The sequence below is a fragment of the Carcharhinus amblyrhynchos genome, chromosome 9 (assembly GCF_965287045.1).
Source record: "Carcharhinus amblyrhynchos chromosome 9, sCarAmb.v2.hapA, whole genome shotgun sequence".
Taxonomy (NCBI): domain Eukaryota; kingdom Metazoa; phylum Chordata; class Chondrichthyes; order Carcharhiniformes; family Carcharhinidae; genus Carcharhinus; species Carcharhinus amblyrhynchos.
This window is the reverse complement of record NC_137332.1, coordinates 32,402,461-32,422,958: the sequence shown is the minus strand read 5'-3', so window position 1 is coordinate 32,422,958 and position 20,498 is coordinate 32,402,461. Positions and strand designations below refer to the sequence as shown.

Here is a 20,498-nt window from a genome sequence, read left to right as displayed (position 1 = left end):
GTTATAATTTACAGAATGAGAGTACTGAGGTGCACTAACTAACCTTGTAGACTTCTGAAAAAAATCCAGATCCTATTTTTTCACAGATGAAATCATCAAGCCTAGTAAGTCTGGAGACAGCACTACTCAGGGCTCTGTACGATGAAGGGAATACTGTCGCTGATTGAGCAACACCACCTTCTCTATTGCCATCAAAATCTTCCAATCGCTCATGTCTTGATGGTAAACCTGCTATCGAATTTCTTTTGTTTCGATCCATTCCAGAGTACAGCAGAAATAGCTTTCACATTTTAGCATCCAGAATTTGTTTCAATGCTTTAGCTGGATTCAAACTGAAGGAGAGAAAAACACACATTTAGTAATTCAATTAAAAAAATCTATTGACCCATCTCTCCCCATATGAGCAATAAACACAAAATTACTACAGTTTTCATTAGGAAATGAAAAATGTGACAGGAAACCCCTATAGCCAAAATTTTGAGGCAGTTTTTCCCCGCATTATTGAGTTTTCTTCAATATTCACATTAAACTTCAGCATCAGACCTGAATTCCCCAGAATTCTTCACAAAGTGCTTAGGAAGCATTCCACCAGTTTTCTGTACATTTATTCCAATTGTTGCTGCAGTTTTAATCTTTAAAAATTTTAAGACACAAGCCTGCGATTAGGATTCTTCCATCAGATAAGCTGAAATCTGGTACTTAGGAAAGGGCAAGACAAATCACTGCCTGAAGGTGGTTTTATGTTTCTGGCAGCTGGTTCAAAAACAGCTCTACAGAGATCCCCAAGAGTCGGTTGTCTGCTTTTCAGTATAGGAAGGAATATATTAATCACACACATGTACACCTCAACACTCATTTAAAAGTTTGTAATTCATCAGTTATGTTGACAATTGTCCTAGTAAACTTCTTGAAAATAAAGACAACAGATAACAACATAAACTAAAAATCAAATGCCACTCACGTAATTACACAAATGCAATTTAATTCTCACTTGACTAATCCTCAAGATGCGGGATTGTCCTATGAGGACAGGTTGAGAAGACTTGGACTGTATTCTCTAAACTTTGGAATAATGAGAAGTGACTTAATTCAAGTATACAAAATTCTTACAGGGCTTGACAGGATAGATGCAGGAATGTTGTTCCCCCTGATTGGGGAATCTAGAACCAGGGAGACAAAGCCTCAGAATAAAGAGTTGGCCATTTAGTACCAAAATGAGAAGGAAATTTCTTTAGTCAGACAGTGGTGGATAATTGGAATTCTCTATCAGAGTCTTTGGAGGTTCAATCAGTATGTTCAAAGCAGAGGCTGATAGATTTCTAGATACCAATGACATCAAGGGACACGGGGATACTGTGAGAAGATGCATTGAGGTTGAACATCAGCCATGATCTTGAATGGTGGAGCAGGCCTGAGGGGCTGAATAACCTACTCCTACATTCCCAGAAGAAAAAAAAATTGCACGCTAAGGAGGAAAGAGCATGGTGTGGAACGTTTTGGATAGCTCTTTCGTAGGGCTAGCACATGCAATGGGTCAGACGATCTACTTTTCCGCTGAAACCCAATACTTTTGCCTAACAAAAATCTACTGATCTCCATCTTAAATTTCAATTGACTCAATAGCCATTTGGGAAAAGAATTCTAGACTTCCACTACCCTTTGTAAGGAAAATGTGCTTCCTCCATTCACTTCTAAGTGGCCTAGTTCTAACTTCAAGATTACACTCCCTTGGTCTCGAATCCCCACAAGAGAAAGAATTTGGTTGCATCTACCCTATCAAATCCCCAAATCATTACAAAAGGTTGCAATCTGATCACCATTCCACCTTCTAAATTCAAATGAATACAAAATCAACTTTATGCAGCCTGTCCTAATTCAACACTTTAAACGCAATATCATTACGGAGAATTGGAAATGTACCATGTCCAAGACCAATAGTTATTTAAATGAGATCCGCTGTTAAAAACTGAATGCAGTAATCCAAACAGGGTCTGACCAAGGATCCATGCGACCAAACAATAGCTTTCTCATATTTGTATTCCAACACCCTCTTGGGATAATGACCAACATTCCAACAATCCTTCTGATTACCTCTGCATTAGAATGATTTGTATACATGGAGATGCAGCACCTTTTGTTCTTGCACTGCTCCTGATCCCTCGCCATTAAGAAAACTCTCCAACTTGACACTCAGATCCAAAGTGAATAATTGCATATTTCCCCATACACAGCTACTTGCCCAGATACTCTACATTTACCATTGTAATTTTTTGCTCCCATCCACACAACATACAATGCTGTCATCTGCCAATTTAGACGTACAACACTCTATTCCTTCGTGTGAGTCATTGAATAAAATGCTGACAAGCAGAAGTCCCATGACAGGTCCCTGCATTTCAACTGGCAGAAAGGACTTTCCATGCATCAACTCTAATTCACAGTCAACTTGAAGTCTCATTTGCCGACATTCTTTTATCGTAGGCGGGGGCAATCTGTTGGTCTCATGCTACTATAAAGCTGGTCTCCCACATTCCATTTTCCATAAACTTGCAGTCATCGAAAGCTATGCTGTCTATATGCCCTGTTCACCAAGGCCCCCTGTACTTGGCTGACCGACACTGCCTCCCAGTCAAGGAACGTCCGATTTTAAAATTCTCATCCTTGTTTTCAAACCATTTCACGGCTTTGCCCCTCCTCCTCCAACTGTACAACCCTCCAAGGTATCTGCACTCAGGTAATTTTGGCACTTTGAGCATCTCGATATTACTCACTCCACCACTGGTGGCCGTGCTTTCAGTTGCCAAGGCCCCAAGCTTTGGAATTCCTTCCCTACATATCTAAACCTCTTTAGGTCACTTTCCTCTTCAAAGACACTTCCTAAAACTTACCTTTTTGACAAAGCTTTTGATCATATGACCCAATATCTCCTTATGCAGATACTCTTGTGTTTTGGTAATTTAGATTATTTTGCCCTGAAGCTGACCTGAATGATAAGATGCAGCAGCAGTTGGAGTACAATGATATACAAATATGGAAGCATTTAGCGAAAATACTACAGCCATGATGGGAGATTTCAGAATTGGGAATTTTACTTTTAGATTGGAAAATTATAAACGTCATTCCATTTTGTTGTTTGATAATGCTCCTGTGAAGGGCCTTTGGATATGTTAAAGGCAATAAAATAATGCAAATTATCATCCTAACATCTATCACTGCTCAGTACAAAGTTTTGCAGTCTCTACCCTGCATCGGAGTTTGGAATTCTGACATACATTAATCACACACAGCATGTCTCAATGCAGCTGTAGACTTTTGTCCCACATCTTCAAAAGGTATATTGTTTCAAGGTAGTTGCTGAGAATATTGACACCCACTGGTCTCCATTTCTCTAGCTGAACAGTATCCAACCATGTTCTGATATTGCTATGTGTTCTTTTGGAGCTATTGAATAGCTGGTTGGCCTGGTGCTGTTACTGGTAAAGCTATTCTCCGTAGTAAGTTGCTAGTGTTTCCATGGTGCTGTGTTAAACCATGTTAAATTTCAATTTTCCAGACAACCAACAAGCACAAACTATTGAAGTAAAGCACATTTGACAATCAAAAAACATTCACGTGCTGCTTTATGGTTTTCCATTCTATCAAAATGCACAGATGGTTAAGGTGCATATGCATATACATGAGTTGAAATCACACGCCTAACAACTTAAGAATTCCAAAACATCAAGATCTGAACAATTCTTTCATGTGTATGAAATTTATTGCCTTGGCTAAGTCACAACCAGCTTCAATTTAGCCACTGTTGAGGTCACCAAGTCAGCAAACATTTTTCAGGTCAGTACTCCACGGGTTATCCAAATTGAATAAGTATTTAGCGTTTACGTCAAGTGTTGTGGTAGAAACTTTTGCAGATTAAATTCTACTTATTGCAAAGATACTGAAAACTAATTTTGTAATCTGAATACTTTAAGATGTCAAAAATTGTACAAAAGAAATGATTAAGTCCTCTGACAATAGCTTAAAGTTATATGCTAAATTCATTTTAATTGAAATATACCAAGAGACACAATGACGTACAGTGGTTAGCAATACTGCCTCAATGCCAGGGACTCGGATTCGATTCCCAGCATGGGCCGCTGTGTGGAATTTGCAGGTTCTCCCCAAGTCAGTGCGAGTTTCCTCCGGGTGCTCCTGTTTCGTCCCACAGTCTGAAAGATGTACTGGTTAGATGTATTGGCCGTGCTAAATTCTCCCCCAGTGTACCCGAAGAGACGCTGGAGTGCGGCGACTAGGGGATTTTCACAGTAACTTCATTGCAGTGTTAATGGAAGCCCACTTGTGACTAATAAATGAACTTTTAACTTCTACTGCAATTTTCTTTTCTCAAGGCAAATGGGATTGCAGTATATCCTGATTAAATACCTTTTCCCAAAGTTCTTCTATTAATGGCACTTTGTAAGCAGGCATTAACAAACCAAAGAAAACTATTAAAGGTGAGTCACGTGTTGAATTTTTCCTAACTTAATTTCTAATTTTCTTATGGGGAAAATATGTCCCAATGCAAATACCAGAATCTTCCAAAGGTCACAAAATTCACAAGTGATGAATCATGATCAAAAAACACATACTATGCTACCGTGACAATACCAGATCACCCCAGGCACCACACCAGCCTGCCATCGCCAACCAAAGAAACATGAATAGCTATCGTTTAAGTCACAGGTAGATAGATTTCTGATCGATAAGGGAATTAAGGGTTATGGGGAGCAGGCAGGAAAGTGGAACTGAACCACTTTCAGATCAGCCATGATCTTATTGAACGGCGGGGCAGGCTCAAAAGGCTAGACGGCCGACTCCTGCACCTATTATGTTCTTATTCAAATCCTCAAGCCTACTTTGCCATTCAATTAGATCATGTCTGATCTGTATCCTAATTCAATCGAAATACCTTGGCTACTTATCCCTTTATACCCTTAGCTAGCAAAAATCTATTAATCTTAATATTTTAAATTGATTGAGCTAGCATTTGCTGCTTTTTAGTTCCACATATCCAGCATATCCCAAATTTGCTCCTCAATAGTCTTTGATTTATTATTGTCACATGTATTAGAACACATTGAAAAGTATTGTTTCTTGTGTGCTGTACAGACAAAACATACTGTTTCACAGAGAAGGAAACGAGAGATTGCAGAATGTAGTGTTACAGTTACAGCTAGGGTGTAGAGAAAGATCAACTTGATGCAAAATAAGTCCACTTAAAAGTCTGATGGCAGCAGGGAGAAGCTGTTCTTGAGTTGGTTGGTACGTAGCCTCAGACTTTTGTGTCTTTTTCCCAAAGGAAGAAGGTGGAAGAGAGTAGGCCCAGGGTGCGTGGGGTCCTTAATTATGCTGGCTGCTTTGCTGAGGCAGCAGGCAGTAAAGACATAGTCAATGGATGGGAGGCAAGTTTGCATGATGGATTGGGCAACATTCACGACCTTTTATCGTTTTGTGCGGTCTTGGGCAGAGCAGAAGCCGTACCAAGCCACATTACAACCAGAAAGAATGCTTTCTATGGTGCACCTGTAAAAGTTGGTTAGAGTCATTGCTCACATGCCAAATTTCCTGAGTCTTCTGAGAAAGTGGAAGCATTGGTGGGCTTTCTTAACTAGAGTGTTAGAATGGGGGGACCAAGGTAGGTTGATGATGATCTGGACACCTAAAAACTTCAAGCTTTCAACCATTTCTACTTGGTCCCCATTGACGTAGACAGGGACATGTTCTCCATGGCACTTCTGAAGTCGACTCCAATCCCCTTCATTTTGTTGACATTCAGGGAAAGGTTATTGTCGTCGCACAGGTTAATGAAATTCTTTGTCTCGTCATTGTTTGAGATGACCCACTACAGTGATGTCATCAGCAAACTTGAAAATTGAGTTGGAGGGAAATTTGGCCACACAGTTACAGTGTATAAGGAAGATGGTAAGGGCTGAGAACGCAGCCTTGTGGGCTTTGGTTTAAGGTTATGCCCAATTGACCTAGGCTACTTCACTAAAAGAAAACTTTTCAATCTCCCCTATCAATTATTTTAAAAATGCCAAAAACCTCAATCAAATTAGTCTTAATTGGCAATCTTCAGAAAGCACTTTTCCATGAAACAGTTTGCCAAGGCCCTGTTTGCCCTCTTAGATGGGCATCAAAATAGTGTCCATGGATCTTAAGGGGATTGAGGAGTTATCCATGGCATCCTGGCCAATATTTATCCTTCAATTGATTAGCTACTACATTTCTTACAATACTATCGTGGCTACACTTCACTCTAACAACCACCAGTAGTCTTGCAAGATGCTATTTAAATGCACGTATTTCTTTCTTTACCACTGAGCTACTTCGTCTTCCCTTGGCATTAAGGATGAATTGCTTCTAATCCGATTCAATAGGTTTAAAAGTGGTAGAAAATTTTACACATGATCTGCAACTTTGACACACTCGGGGAAGGTGATGCTTGAAGGGTTGGATCGATGGGCTGTTCAAAGGCTTCACTCCCTCGATTGCACTGACTGCACCTCTGCATGCTCCCAAAGTCTCCCAAAGTGCCTTCCTTCCATTTCACCAATGCTTTAGAAGGTGCCTGCTTTGGGACATCTAAGTCTCAGAAGCATACAGAAGGACTGGGATCACTGGTACCTGGTAAATTGCACAACCTTTGGTTCTGTACATAACATAAATGGCTGAGCATATGCGACAGGTTGAATGGCATACTTGTTGCTTTGTTACAAGGGCTTGACTTGCTTTAACCATGGCAGGCTAAACTCAGTCCATTTACACAGATCAGTCATGCAATTAGACACTAAATGCCTTTCTGCACCTCCCTCTGATGTCAAAAGAGAAAAAAAGCAAATACAACTTTGTTGTAACTGCACAGTTTTTCAAACATTTCTGATTCTACTTGCATTGCAAGGTAAGTAGAGAAACCTTGGATATTGATCAGCCATGATTTACCTCAGGCTTGCCCAAACCCCAGTCCACAGGCCACAGCCATCAAGCATCCATATCTGGCCTGCAGTGCTGTGTTCAAACTATGGTTGAGTTCAATGAAAAATTCTGCAAGGAGCTGCTCCTCCTCTAATCACAGCCAGTTACTGTCACATTTTGCTGCTGAGTCAGGGGAAGCAATGAGGCCTATCTCTTCACTGCATCCCGAATTCCTACCCTTAGTAAGGTGTTCAAACTGCTCAGTGGGTGAGCGAAAGGCCTGCACAAAAAAAAGAATGCAAGCCGGTGCACGAGAGCACCACAAGCAAGCAGACGCAGGCGCAAGCAAGCTGGCTCAAGAGCGCAAACGCACGCACACGCGTGAGCGAGCCGGCTCGACAGAGAGCGGACGCGCTCGAGACAGAGAGAGAGCAATCGAGGAGAGAGAATGCACGCGCACGAGCGAGCCAATGAAAGTGTGAGCACGTGCAAGCCAACAAGGGAGAGTGTGTGAACGCGAGCAAGTCATAGAACATTACAGCGCAGTACAGGCTCTTCGGCCCTCGATGTTGCGCCGACCAATGGAACAAATTTAATGACCCTCTAACCTAAACTATTCCAATGTTATCCTTATGTCTATCCACTGACCATTTGAACACCCTTACAGTTGGCAAGTCCACAACTACTGCAGGCAGGGCATTCCATGTCCTTACTACCGAGGGCAGAGAGAGAGAGTGCAAGCGAGTCTGAGAGAGATCGTGCATGAGCGACGAGGTGCGTGACAGTGAGCGAGACAGCGCAAGCATGCACGAGCGAGCACGTGAATCTGTTCTTATATGCCGAATCCAAAAGATTTAACCCATTAAAAATTGGTTTCACTTTTACATCTACAAGGTATTACATTCAAAAGGTTTTAATTGATGCCATTTTATAAATCTGCATTCTAGGTGAAGATGTAAAGTCCATAACAGCCTTCAAATGGTATTGATATAGCAGATTCTTGGAATACGTATAAAGCTAAAAAGGAGAAATTAGACAAATTAAAAACAGACATCCTTCTCATCAACAGTAAAAGCCATAATTAGAACTCATTATTGCTACTGGTTTTCTAAGAGTCTACGTTTTAAACTGAACTATGTTATAAGCACAAAAGATCTGAATTTGATAAAGTAACCTTGTACCACGAAATTAAGCTCAGTAAAACAAATGCCACAGGTCAAAAATGATTTCATTTGAATTGTTATTACAAACTGCAGTAATTCATTGTCCTTGTTATTTATGCAGTTATTTTACAACCATTAAAAAGAAGTACAAGAACAAACTATTCATTAAGATTACCAAATACCCATCATGAAGTAAATTGATTCCAGGCAGCACAAGTGCACATGCACTATTTTAACATCCTGACTTAAAAAGATCAAAAGTGAAAATTACTTGAAAAGCTTTAATCTTCTATAAAATTCAGTTCCTCTTTAAGATGCACATCCTCAGAGTGGAAATGAGTAAATTCATCCCACTTGTTCTTCTCTCAGAACTCATGCCAGAAAATATCTTTCTCCCCCTTTTCCCCCAAAGCTCAACATTCTCTACTGCTTGAAAACAGGACAACAGCATGAAACAAACTTGCCTGCATTGTTTAAAGTGATAACATACACTACAAACTACCAATTCAGATTACGCTCAATGCCTGGATTCCTTGATTTAAAATCTCACCTACAGATTGCATGTAAATTATTCATTATACATAACAACTTGCTTTTATATCACCTCTAATATAGAGCAACTTTATAAAGCTGCTTTGCAGAAGCTTGAGAAAAAAACTGAAAGCAAAGGAGGATGACAGTTTGATGGAAGAACTGGGCTTTAAAAATATTAAAAAGGACAGTGAAGTGACCTACCAGATCTTTAAATGCAGCCAACTGTTGCACCAAAGCATGCAAGATGCATCACAGTCATAGACTAAGCAAGAGAGAAACCGTGCGTGAACAGTTTTTCTTGACATCTGGCTTATTGGTAACAGTAGTTGTGAAAATAAATTGTAGATCCAACAATGGACAGCTTCCAGAAAAATACACCAAGGTCAATGAAAGTTCTTCCAGGTAAGTTGGAGTTGGCCAATGAGCAGAGACTGGAGATGAGTTTTCTTAGACAGTGCGCTCAGCGCTATGTTAAAAGAGGTGATCCCCAAATGGAGCAGCACAAAGTACGCATGCATTCTAGGTTACTGCAGTTTTGATTTGCAAGTATATGCACTGTAATTTTAAAACACCAACTTAGTTTTCACTTCAGTTTTAATGCTCTTTATGAAAAGTTGTCAACACAATTGTTTCCCTATTTTTCTCATTTCCTCACTAAAGATGTTGATTCTGAGATCTGGCGCCATGGGTGCTGGCAGGGTTTGAACCAGGTCTGCATCTGCATCATAATACACAGAATAATACCTTCACCCACCAGAATAGTTTTACATCTATAGTCTATTTTAAAAAATCCTGCATTTGTGCATACATCTTAACAACTTTTTATATAATAAATTCCTTGAGCCCAAGTAAGGGGCTGCATTTCAAGTTCTCTCATTCACGGGGCCAGTAAGGAACTTTTGGGAAGGTAACACATTAGAAATTCATTTTGCTATTAATCAAAACAACAAATGTGCATTATGCACAAGCTTCCAATCAGAAGACTAATTTATTGGCTTACTTTCTTGTCACTATAACAAACACTAGTTTGGGATATTTGGCATTGGTTCTGATTGCACAGGTATTCAATGTCTGTCAATACACCTGCTGTACTGATGCAGACTATTCCCGATAGATGCCCGTCTGTCAGAAGTTATCTTAATTCTGTTTTGACATTTTTATTCTTGAGAAAAGTTGTTCACAGCAATTGAAGGGCATGTTTTGATAGACTTGGATAAGACTTTTGAGAGAGTGTATTTTACAGTCAATATCCAACAGTCATGCTCTGCAAAAGTTCTCTTCATTTCACTAACATTTTTTGTAGAACTCAATATGGGGCGTAGCAAAGTGCTTTGTTTTGGCAATATACACTATATGCTTAATAAATTAGTAGGCCGTGGAAACTTTGATCTTAGTTTGAAATATCAGTCCACCCAATGACTAACATAGATCATAGCACATAAAATGAATTCTGTTATCAACAGCTACCATTAAAATTTGACATGGCATTTATTATATATTCATCAGAATGGTTGTCAACCTGAAACATTTAATACTCCTTTCTCCAAACAGCATTTACATTTTTTATTTCAGATTTCCAACATCTGCAGTATTTTGCTTTTGTCTTGCCAATATAAACACTGCTTCGCTGTGACCTATAACATGGCATTGTAAGGATTACCAAGAGAAAAGCAGTAAAGAGAAACTATGGAAGACCAAAAGATATCTCTGAGGCAGTCACCACATCTTGTGGGGAGTTCAATCATCTCTCTCTCATTCCTAGAGCATATTTTAAAAGAGGAACTACCAAGTGCACCTCTTATGGAAGATGTTTCTAATTTCAATTCTCTAAGACAAAAAATCCTAGTCTCAAACTATACACTCTTCATTTTCTATTACACTCATCAACCTTCATCTAAAAATTTAGACTGTAGTTGCACTTCTGGCAGTGTGATATTCCAACTACATTGGATTTCAATTGCTTTCAGTGAATATCATTTTCAAATGGATTTTCAATCAGCTTCAGTTCATCACAGGCTGCTTTCAAGGGAGCCACTATCATTATTTTGATAAGCATATCAATGCTTGAAATCAATAATTTTGAATTTGATGGAATGAAAAACTCAGCAGTTTAAATCAAAGGAGAAAAGTGTCAAACTCACGTAGCCCATGTTTGTTTACTACCAGTCAGCACAAGTTCGGAAAGACAACCTTCTTGGGCAATCTTGCTACAGCCACATCCCTGGTGCCATTATGTATGTGAACTTCAATTAAGTGAGGAAGTAAGAAAAGCTGGAGTTGTTTTCCTTAGAGCAGAGAAAGTTAGGGGTACACTGAATAAAAGTGTTCAAAATCATGAAGAGTATTGATTTGGTAAATGAGGAGAAAATTTCTGATAGCAAAAAGGTCAGTAACTAGAGCAGGCAGATTTCAAATAATTGGCAAAACGGTAGGTTTGTAGATCCATTAAAAACTTGACCTACAATTCTTCCAGCAGACAGAGATTGAAATACTGAGGCAAAAATGTTCACCTGTCGTGAATCCCAAGATATACATGTTTGAAGGTCTCCACAAGCAAATGTTTAACATGTTGAGGTAAGTACCTTAATTAGTTTATCTTGCACTTCCCAAAATTATTGCCGAAAAAGCATCTTCTGTTCCTGCCCATTATATATTCAAACGGCTTGCAGATTGTTTTAAGCGAGTTGATTACATTATTTGATGGTGATGTCATTAGGGTATTTGCACAGGTTGCTGTTTTACTTTTAATTTTGGACACTGCAGTATAGAGAGCAGCTCTTTCAATAAAACCTGTTGTGTACTAGTTTGAATGTGTACAAATCTCATTTTCTTTTTCTGCAAAAGCCTACACTCGTAACGTAGTTAGAATATTACAATGCCAGAAGTACAACTACAGTCTAAATTTTTAGACGAAGATTGATGAATGTAATAGAAAATGAAAAGTGGATGGTTTGAGATTAGGTTTTTTTTGTCTTAGAGAATTGAAATTAGAAACAAGTTCCATAAGAGCTGTGGATCAGATTTCAGGTGCACTGGTAGTTCCTCTTTTAAAATATGCTCTAGGAATGAGAGATAGAGATGATTGAACTCCCCATAAGATGTGGTGGCTGCCTCAGAGATATCTTTTGGTCTTTCATAGTTTCTCTTTACTGCTTTTCTCTTGGTAATCCTTGCAATGCCATGTTATAGGTCACAGTGAAGCACTGTTTATATTGGCAAGACAAAAGCAAAATACTGCAGATGTTGGAAATCTGAAATAAAAAATGTAAATGCGGTTTGGAGAAAGGAGCGTTAATGTTTCAGGGTGACAACCATTCTGATGAATATATAATAAATGCCATATCAAATTTTAAATGGTAGCTGTTGATAACAATTCATTTTATGTGCTATGATCTATGTTAGTCATTGGGTGGACTGATATTTCAAACTGAAAATCACAGCCTACTAATTTATTAAGCATATAGTATATGTTGCCAAAACAAAGCACTTTGCTATGCCCTATATTGAGTTCCACAAAAAAAAGTGTACAATGGTTTTCAACTTTCAACAAAGAATGGCATGCAAGTGATTTTTCACAAATGTGGACTCGAAGGCTGTATATGCCTCATTTGTCAGGATAGCACCACAGTGTCAGGATAGCACCACAGGGGCAGGAATGGATGCTGCAGGTCCCGGGGTTTAAATGTTTTAGTCGAAGTAGAGAAGGAGGTAGAAGGGGGGGAGGGGTAGCATTATTGGTCAGGGATTGTATTACAGTGTCAGAGAGGAGGTTTGATGAGGACTTGTCTGTTGAGGTAGTATGGGCGGAGATTAGAAATAGGAGAGGAGAGGTCACCCTGTTGGGAGTCTTTTATAGACCTCCTAAAAGTTCTAGAGAGGTTGAGGAAAGGATTGCGGAGACGATCCTGGTTAGGAGTGAAAGTAATAGGGTAATTGTTATGGGGGATTTTAACTTTACTAATATTGATTGGAATTGTTATAGCTCTAGCTCGTTAGAGGGGTCAGTTTTTGTGCAGTGTGCAGGAAGGTTTTTTGACTCAGTATGTAGATAGGCCAACTAGAGGTGAGGCTATATTGGATTTGGTGCTGGGAAATGAGCCAGATCAGGTGTTGGATTTGGAAGTTGGTGTGCATTTTGGTGATAGTGACCACAATTCGGTTACGTTCACCTTAGTGATGGAAAGGGATAGGCATGAACCTCGGGCCAGTGGTTTTAGCTGGGGGAAGGGTAATTATGAGGCTATTAGGAGAGAATTAGGAAACATAGGTTGGACTAGGAGATTACAGGGATTGGGAACGTCCGAAATGTGGAGTTTTTTCAAGGAGCAGCTACTGCGAGTCTGTGATAGGTATGTCCCTGTCAGGCAAGGTGGAATTGGTAAGGCTAGGGAACCATGGTGCACCAAAAAAGTTGATTCGTTGGTTAAAAAGAAAAAGGAGGCTTATGTTCGGATGAGACGCGAGCACTCGGATAGTGCACTAGAGAGCTTTAGATTGGCTAGGAGGGAGTTGAAGAGCGAGCTAAGAAGGGCTAAAAGAGGACATGAGAAGACTTTGGCTGATAGGGTTAAGGAGAATCCTAAGGCGTTCTATAGGTATGTCAAGAACAGAAGGTTGGTTAGGGCAAGGTTAGGGCCAGTTATAGACGGCAGAGGGAAGTTATGTGTGGAACCGGAGGAGATTGGTGAAGCATTGAACCAATATTTCTCTTCGGTGTTCACGCAGGGGGACATGGATATAGCTGAGGAGGACACTGGGTTGCAGGGGAGTAGAATTGACAGTGTTACAGTTGATAAGGAGGATGTGCTGGATATTCTGGAGGGTCTGAAAATAGATAAGTCCCCTGGTCCGGATGGGATTTACCCCAGGATTCTCTGGGAGGCAAGAGAAGTGATTGCAGAGCCTCTGGCTCTGATCTTCAGGTCGTCGTTGGCCTCTGGTATAGTACCAGATGATTGGAGGTTAGCGAATGTTGTCCCATTGTTTAAGAAGGGGAACAGAGACTTCCCCGGGAATTATAGACCGGTGAGTCTCACTTCTGTTGTGGGCAAGGTTTTGGAAAAAATTATTAGGGATAGGATTTATAGTTATTTGGAGAGTAATGAGTTGATTGGAGATAGTCAGCATGGTTTTGTGGCGGGTAGGTCGTGCCTTACTAACCTTATTGAGTTTTTTGAGAAAGTGACCAAAGAGGTGGATGGGGGTAAGGCAGTGGACGTGGTATATATGGATTTTAGTAAGGCGTTTGATAAGGTTCACCATGGTAGGCTTCTGCACAAAATGCAGATGTATGGGATTGGGGGTGATCTAGGGAACTGGATTAGGAATTGGCTAGCGGATAGGAGACAGAGGGTAGTGGTTGACGGTAAATATTCATCATGGAGTTCGGTTACAAGTGGTGTGCCTCAGGGATCTGTGTTGGGGCCACTGCTGTTTGTGATTTTTATTAATGATCTGGATGAGGGTATAGTTGGGTGGATCAGTAAATTTGCTGATGACACCAAAGTCGGAGGTGTGGTAGATAGTGAGGAAGGGTGTCATAGTTTGCAGGAAGACTTAGACAGGTTGCAGAGCTGGGCCGAGAGGTGGCGGATGGAGTTTAATGCAGAGAAATGTGAGGTAATTCACTTTGGTAGGAATGACAGATGTGTTGAGTATAGGGCTAACGGGAAGACTTTGAATAGTGTGGAGGAGCAGAGGGATCTAGGTGTATGTGTACATAGATCCCTGAAAGTTGGGAATCAAGTAGATAAGGTTGTTAAGAAGGCATACAGTGTCTTGGCGTTTATTGGTAGGGGGATTGAATTTAGGAGTCGTAGCGTTATGTTGCAACTGTACACAACTCTGGTGCAGCCGCACTTGGAGTATATGTTCTGGTCCCCACATTACAGGAAAGATGTGGAGGCTTTGGAGAGGGTGCAGAGGAGGTTTACCAGGATGTTGCCTGGTATGGAGGAGAGATCCTATGAGGAGAGGCTGAGGGATTTGGGGTTGTTTTCGCTGGAAAGAAGGCGGCTAAGAGGGGATCTTATTGAAACATATAAGATGATTAGAGGTTTAGATAGGGTGGATAGTGATAGCCTTTTTCCTCTGATGGAAAAATCTAGCACGAGGGGGCATGGCTTTAAACTAAGGGGGGGGTAGTTATAGGACAGATGTCAGGGGTAGGTTCTTTACCCAGAGGGTGGTGAGGGATTGGAATGCCCTGCCTGCTGCAGTTGTAAATGCGCCTAGTTTGGGGGCGTTTAAGAGGTCTGTGGACAGGTTTATGGACGAAAAGGGATTGGTTTAGGTTAGTGGGTCGTTGTTGTTTTTTTTTAAACTGGTCGGCGCAACATCGTGGGCCGAAGGGCCTGTTCTGCACTGTAATGTTCTATGTTCTATGTACAGTGTTCAAGGAGTTTGATTAGCACTGTCATTTCTCAACAAAAGATCCTAATTATGGCAATAACTTAACAGCTGAGGAAAAGGGCAAGAAAAGCTAAGAAAAATCACCATTTATTTAAAAGCTCAGGAAAACATTTTAGTACAAGAGTTCCCAGACAGCCGCTACAAAGGTAGGTTATGCTCTAGCGTTCAAAAGTTGCTAAACAAAGTAAGCTTTTGTAGGAGATTATTTGAAAGAATGCTAGTTCGATATTGCTGGCATGCTGTTCCCCAAATACCAAATCAAAAATTTGCAAATATTAGTTTGTCACCAAGAACTGTTATTTGCTATGCAGAGCCGACTGAATTGTGCTTCATGATGTTTTATTCACGGACAAAGACAAATCTCAACTCTATTTTAATCAGAAAAATTCATAAATTTGAAATGAGAGAAAATTTTAATCAATGGAATCAATGAAAAGAACAAAAGGATCAGATTTGTACTATATTAAACATTTGAAGCTGCCCTGGAATAAACTGAAAAATGTAATCAGATATGGATCAACAAATTTAACTGGGATAAATATGGGATATTTAAAAAGAATTTGGGACAATTTAATAAGACGCTGAGAACGAGATAATTTTCCACATCAGGGATCCACTACAAGAATAACCCGGACATTAATCATGCTGTTTGCAGTGTCATGAAAATAGTGAATTGTTAAGACCAAGGGGACTCATTTCCCTTCTTGAGACAATGATGCTGAACTCCAAGATTACTTTTCATATCAAAGTCCACTGACTCAGCTTAGAAAAAGAAACACTGCGGATGTGGGAGCTCAAGAGATTACTTTCATGTTTTTCGAGATACGCAGGGGAAAGATGATCTCCCCAAATTAAGAAAATCCAACTGGGTTTGCAACCTTGCTTTTGGTACAAAGAACAATACAGCAAAGGAATTGGCCTTTCGGCCCACCAAGCCTGCATCGATCCCCAATCCTTAACGAGACCCACTACTTGTTGCCCATACACGGTTTCTATCCCTCTGTTCGTCCCTTGTTCATTTGTCTATCAAGATACCCTTGAACGCTGCTAACTTGCCTACTCCCATCATCTCCATTGGCAGTGCATTCCAGGTACCCACCACCTCTGAAAATTTTCCCCACGTCTCCCCTAAACTTTTCCCCTATCACCTTGAACGTGCGCCCTTTTGCAGTTGACCTTTTCACCCTGGAAAAAAGCCTCTGACTGTTCTATTGGGCGGCATGGTAGCATAGTGGTTAGCACTGCTGCTTCACAGCTCCAGGGACCTAGGTACAATTCCCGGCTTGGGTCACTGTCTGTGTAGAGTTTGCACATTCTCCTGTTTTCTGCGTGGGTTTCCTCTAGGTGCTCTGGTTTCTTCCCACAGTCCAAAGATGTACAGGTTAGGTTTACTAAGGGCAATTTTAGCATGGCCAGTGTCCTGAGACACCTGGATTAGTGAGTAAATATGTAGCAATATGGGGGTAGGGCCTGGGTGGCATTGTGCTCGGTGCAGACTCGATGGGCCGAATGGCCTCTTTCTGTATTGTAGGGTTTCTATGATCTCCATGATCAGTGCCTCTCAAAATATTATACACCTCTATCAAGTCGCCCTTAGCCTCCGTCTTTCCAATGAAAAGGATCTGAGTTTATTCAACCTCTCCTCATACCCAAAACCCTCCAGACCAAGCACCATCTTGGTAAACCTTCTTTGCATCCTTTTCAAAGCATCCACGTCCTTCTGGTAGTGTGGTGACTGGAACTGCATGCAATATTCCAAATGTGGCCGAACTAAGTTTTATACAGCTGGAACATAACTTGCCAACTTTTAAACTCGATGCCCCAGCCGATGAAGGCAAGCATGCTGTACACCTTCTTGACCACCTTAACCACCTGTGTTGCAACTTTTAGGGATCTGTAGACTTGTACGCCCAGATCCCTCTGTATATTGATGCTCAAGAACAAGAACAAAGAACAGTACAGCACAGGAAACCAGCCCTTCGGCCCTCCAAGCCTGTGCCGCTCATTGGTCCAACTAGAGCATTCATTTGTATCCCTCTAGTCCCAGGCTGCTCATGTGACTACCCAGGGGTTAGTCCCCTAGAGGTTCCTAAGGGTTTTGCCATTTTTTGTATAATTCGCACCTAAATTTGATGTTCCAAAATGTATCATTTCACATTTGTCTGGATTAAACTCCATCTGCCATTTCTTTGCCCAAGAATTCAATCTATATCCAGCCATACCCTCTGAATCTGTAGTAACTCACCAAGTTTCTTACAACAGCACCTCTCAAGCCTGCAACCTCGACGATCTAGAAGAACAGATGCACGGGAACACCACCACCTAAAGTTCCCAAGGTTTGGAATTACATCACTTCTCCTTCATTGTCAATGGATCAAAATCCTGGAGCTTCCTCTCCATCCAACACTGTGGGTGTACCATGATTATAGCATTTCCAGAAGGCAGCTCAGTACCACATTCCCAAGGTCAATTAGGCATGCACAATAAATGCTGGCCTTGTCAGAGATGCTAACATCCCAGAAATAAATTTTTAAAAAGTGTGTGAAGAGGACAAAGAAAGGGCAGGTTCCCTCAACTGGACACTAAAGGACAGGCATTGGAGAAGGATGGTGTGGTCAACCACCTAAAAGTCTGCAAAGAGGTCAAAATGACAAGGATAGTGCATCACAGGTCATCTAACTTATTAGATGTGTTTCACCATTATATCACAAGTAGAAATCAGATTGGAGAGATTCAAACATGAAGTAACGGAAAAGGGGTTTACAGATTTGGCCTGAAATAATCCAGAACCATAGAAAATTTACAGTTCAGAAACAGGCCTTTTGGCCCTTCTTGTCTGTGCCAAACCATTTTTTGCCTAGTCCCACTGACCTGCACGTGGACCATATCCCTCCACACCCCTCTCATCCATGTACCTGTCCAAGTTTTCCTTAAATGTTAAAAGTGACCCCGCATTTACCACTTTATCCAGCAGCTCATTCCACACTCCCACCACTCTCTGAGTGAAGCCCCGCTAATATTCCCTTTAAACTCTTCTCCTTTCACCCTTAACCCATGCCCTCTGGTTTTTTTCTCCCCTAACCTCAGTAGAAAAAGCCTGTTTGCATTCACTCTATCTATACCCATCAAAACCTTATACACCTCTATCAAATCTCCCCTCATTCCTCTATGCTCCAGGAATAAAGTCCTAACTATTCAATCTCTCCCTGTAACTCAGCTTCTCAAGTTCCGGCAACATCCTTGTGAACCTTCTCTGCACTCTTTCTACCTTATTTACATCGTTCCTGTAACTAGGTGACCAAAACTGCACACAATATTCTAAATTCGGCCTCACCAATGCCTGCTATGCTCAAGTACGTCAGACAGAAAGCAGTTTTGATATGGGGGAAGTTGTTTTCAAGGACAGGGGAGTTGAAAATACAACTTTTGGAAAGGAAATTGATGATAGCAGCTTGAACGTAGTTTGAAACCTTAAAGTACATGTTTAAAAAAATCAACATTTGTATCATTTTGTAACATAAATTAATGCAACTAAGTATCTTTTGCAGGAACAGCATCAAAATATGCTGCATTAACAGTTTTAGAATTCTCTCTTTCTATAATACAGGTCATTTACCAAGAAATTTTCCTCTTGTCAACTGTTCTCACTCTTATCTCTGCACTTCTAGTGACAAGTCAGAAAGACTGTAATTGAGCTGACGGATTGCTCTGTGAACAGTTTGGTTTCCTGCACAGAGGATATTTTTAGTTTCTCTGTACAAGTAATTGAATACTTGATATTTGCATGCGAGCACAAGAAAATTTTAACACAGGAAAACAAATTGCATATTCAAGTACCATGTCTGCAGATACATTCTTCAACTTTTAATGAATCATTTTTGCACTTGTGTTTTATGATGCTAAATTATAGGGAAGTACTAGAGGGTTTTTTCCTCATTTACTCAACACTGACAATTTTGCCTTCCATTAGATAGAAACGGAACTTGCCCACCATGGAAGATGGTGAAATTTGAATATAATTTTAAAAAATCTAATTATGACCATGATACCATCGTCAATTGTTATAAAAATCCATCTGGTTCACTAATGTCCTTCAAGAAAGGAAATCTGCTGGCCTTACCTGGTCTGGCCTACATATGATTCTCAAATGCCTTCTGAAATGGAGTGCAGTTATGGATGGGCAATAAATGCTGGCTGAGCCAGTGACGCTCATGACCTGTAAATGATTTTTATAAAAATTTCCAATTGGTCAAGTAAAAAGTGATTCATGTAGATTTCCCAGGACTCATGACACTACATAAGGGGCAGCACGCCGGCGCAGTGGTTAGCATTGCTGCCCGTCTGTGCCAGGGGCCCAGGTTCAATTCTGGCCTTGGGTGACTGCTTATGTAGAGTTTGCACATTCTCTCGTGTCTGCATGGGTTTCCTGCGAATGCACCAGTTTCCTCCCACAGTCCAAACATGTGCAGGTTAGGTTGTTTGGCCATGCTAAATTGCCCCTTAGTGTCAGGAAGATTAGCTGGGTCATGGGGATCGGGCCTGGGGATTGTTGTCAGTGCAGGCTCAATGGATTGAATGGCCTCCTTCTGTGCTGTAGGGATTCTAACCTTTTTAACCCCCACAACATACACACCATGGGTTTAAAAATGTAAAGAGAATACAAGAACAACATATAAGTCCTTCAACTTAGAAAAGCATCCCAAGACACAACTCATCAAAAATAATTCAGCCTTCAATATGCAATGGCTTCTTAATCTTCCTGAGAAACTCTTAGCACTGTATCTGAAAGACAGACAGGATGTACAACTTCCTTTGCATTAAGCGTATTCAACACCTTATCAAACCACTGACATTGGAGCCCTTTAAATGGAGGACACTTATCTCAAATTGGTTTCTCACCTTCGGTAACTTAACATTTTTAAAATCTCTTTTTCCTGTCTCTACTATTCTCACTTCCAACAAGTGCAGGACTGCGTGGACTTGTCATTTAAGGTTGAGATCATACAATTAATTGCCACTGCCACTTCAATCTCTTGCATTAGTTCATAGGAAAAAGTGTTTTATAAAGATCCCCCTTCTCACTACATCTAAACTTACATCCTTTTCTAATTTTGCTTTTCTCTTTTATGTTCACTTGCTCGTTTGTCCACAAGATTGATTTCCTGTTCCCTAGACCCTGGTCCCACTAAACTGCTTAACATGCAGTTTCCCTTTCTGGCTCCCATATCACCTGTTCTCCCACAAGAACATCAAATCTGACATCATCCCTTTCCTCAAAAGCCAAACTTTATACAGTCATGGCATGCAAATTACCACCCTGTTTTCTATCTCCCCGTCTTCACCCAAAATCCTTGAATGAACCGTCATGAACCGAAACAACTTTTAAAATTACAAATGACATCCTGTGACTGAGACAAAGGCAGAATCCCTCATCATGAA

General features: G+C 40.6%; 1 protein-coding gene across 2 annotated transcripts in view; it reads right to left on the bottom strand.

The window, feature by feature from the left end:
* The window catches only part of tesk2 (testis associated actin remodelling kinase 2), a 110,908-nt gene that overhangs the window by 78,725 nt on the left and 11,685 nt on the right, over positions 1–20,498 (bottom strand). For both annotated transcript variants that reach the window (XM_080195403.1, XM_080195404.1), the window contains exon 2: positions 44–332. In XM_080195403.1, coding sequence (XP_080051529.1) covers positions 44–259 — 216 coding nt within the window. In that variant the 5' untranslated portion in view covers positions 260–332. The remainder of the gene's footprint in view (positions 1–43; positions 333–20,498) is intronic.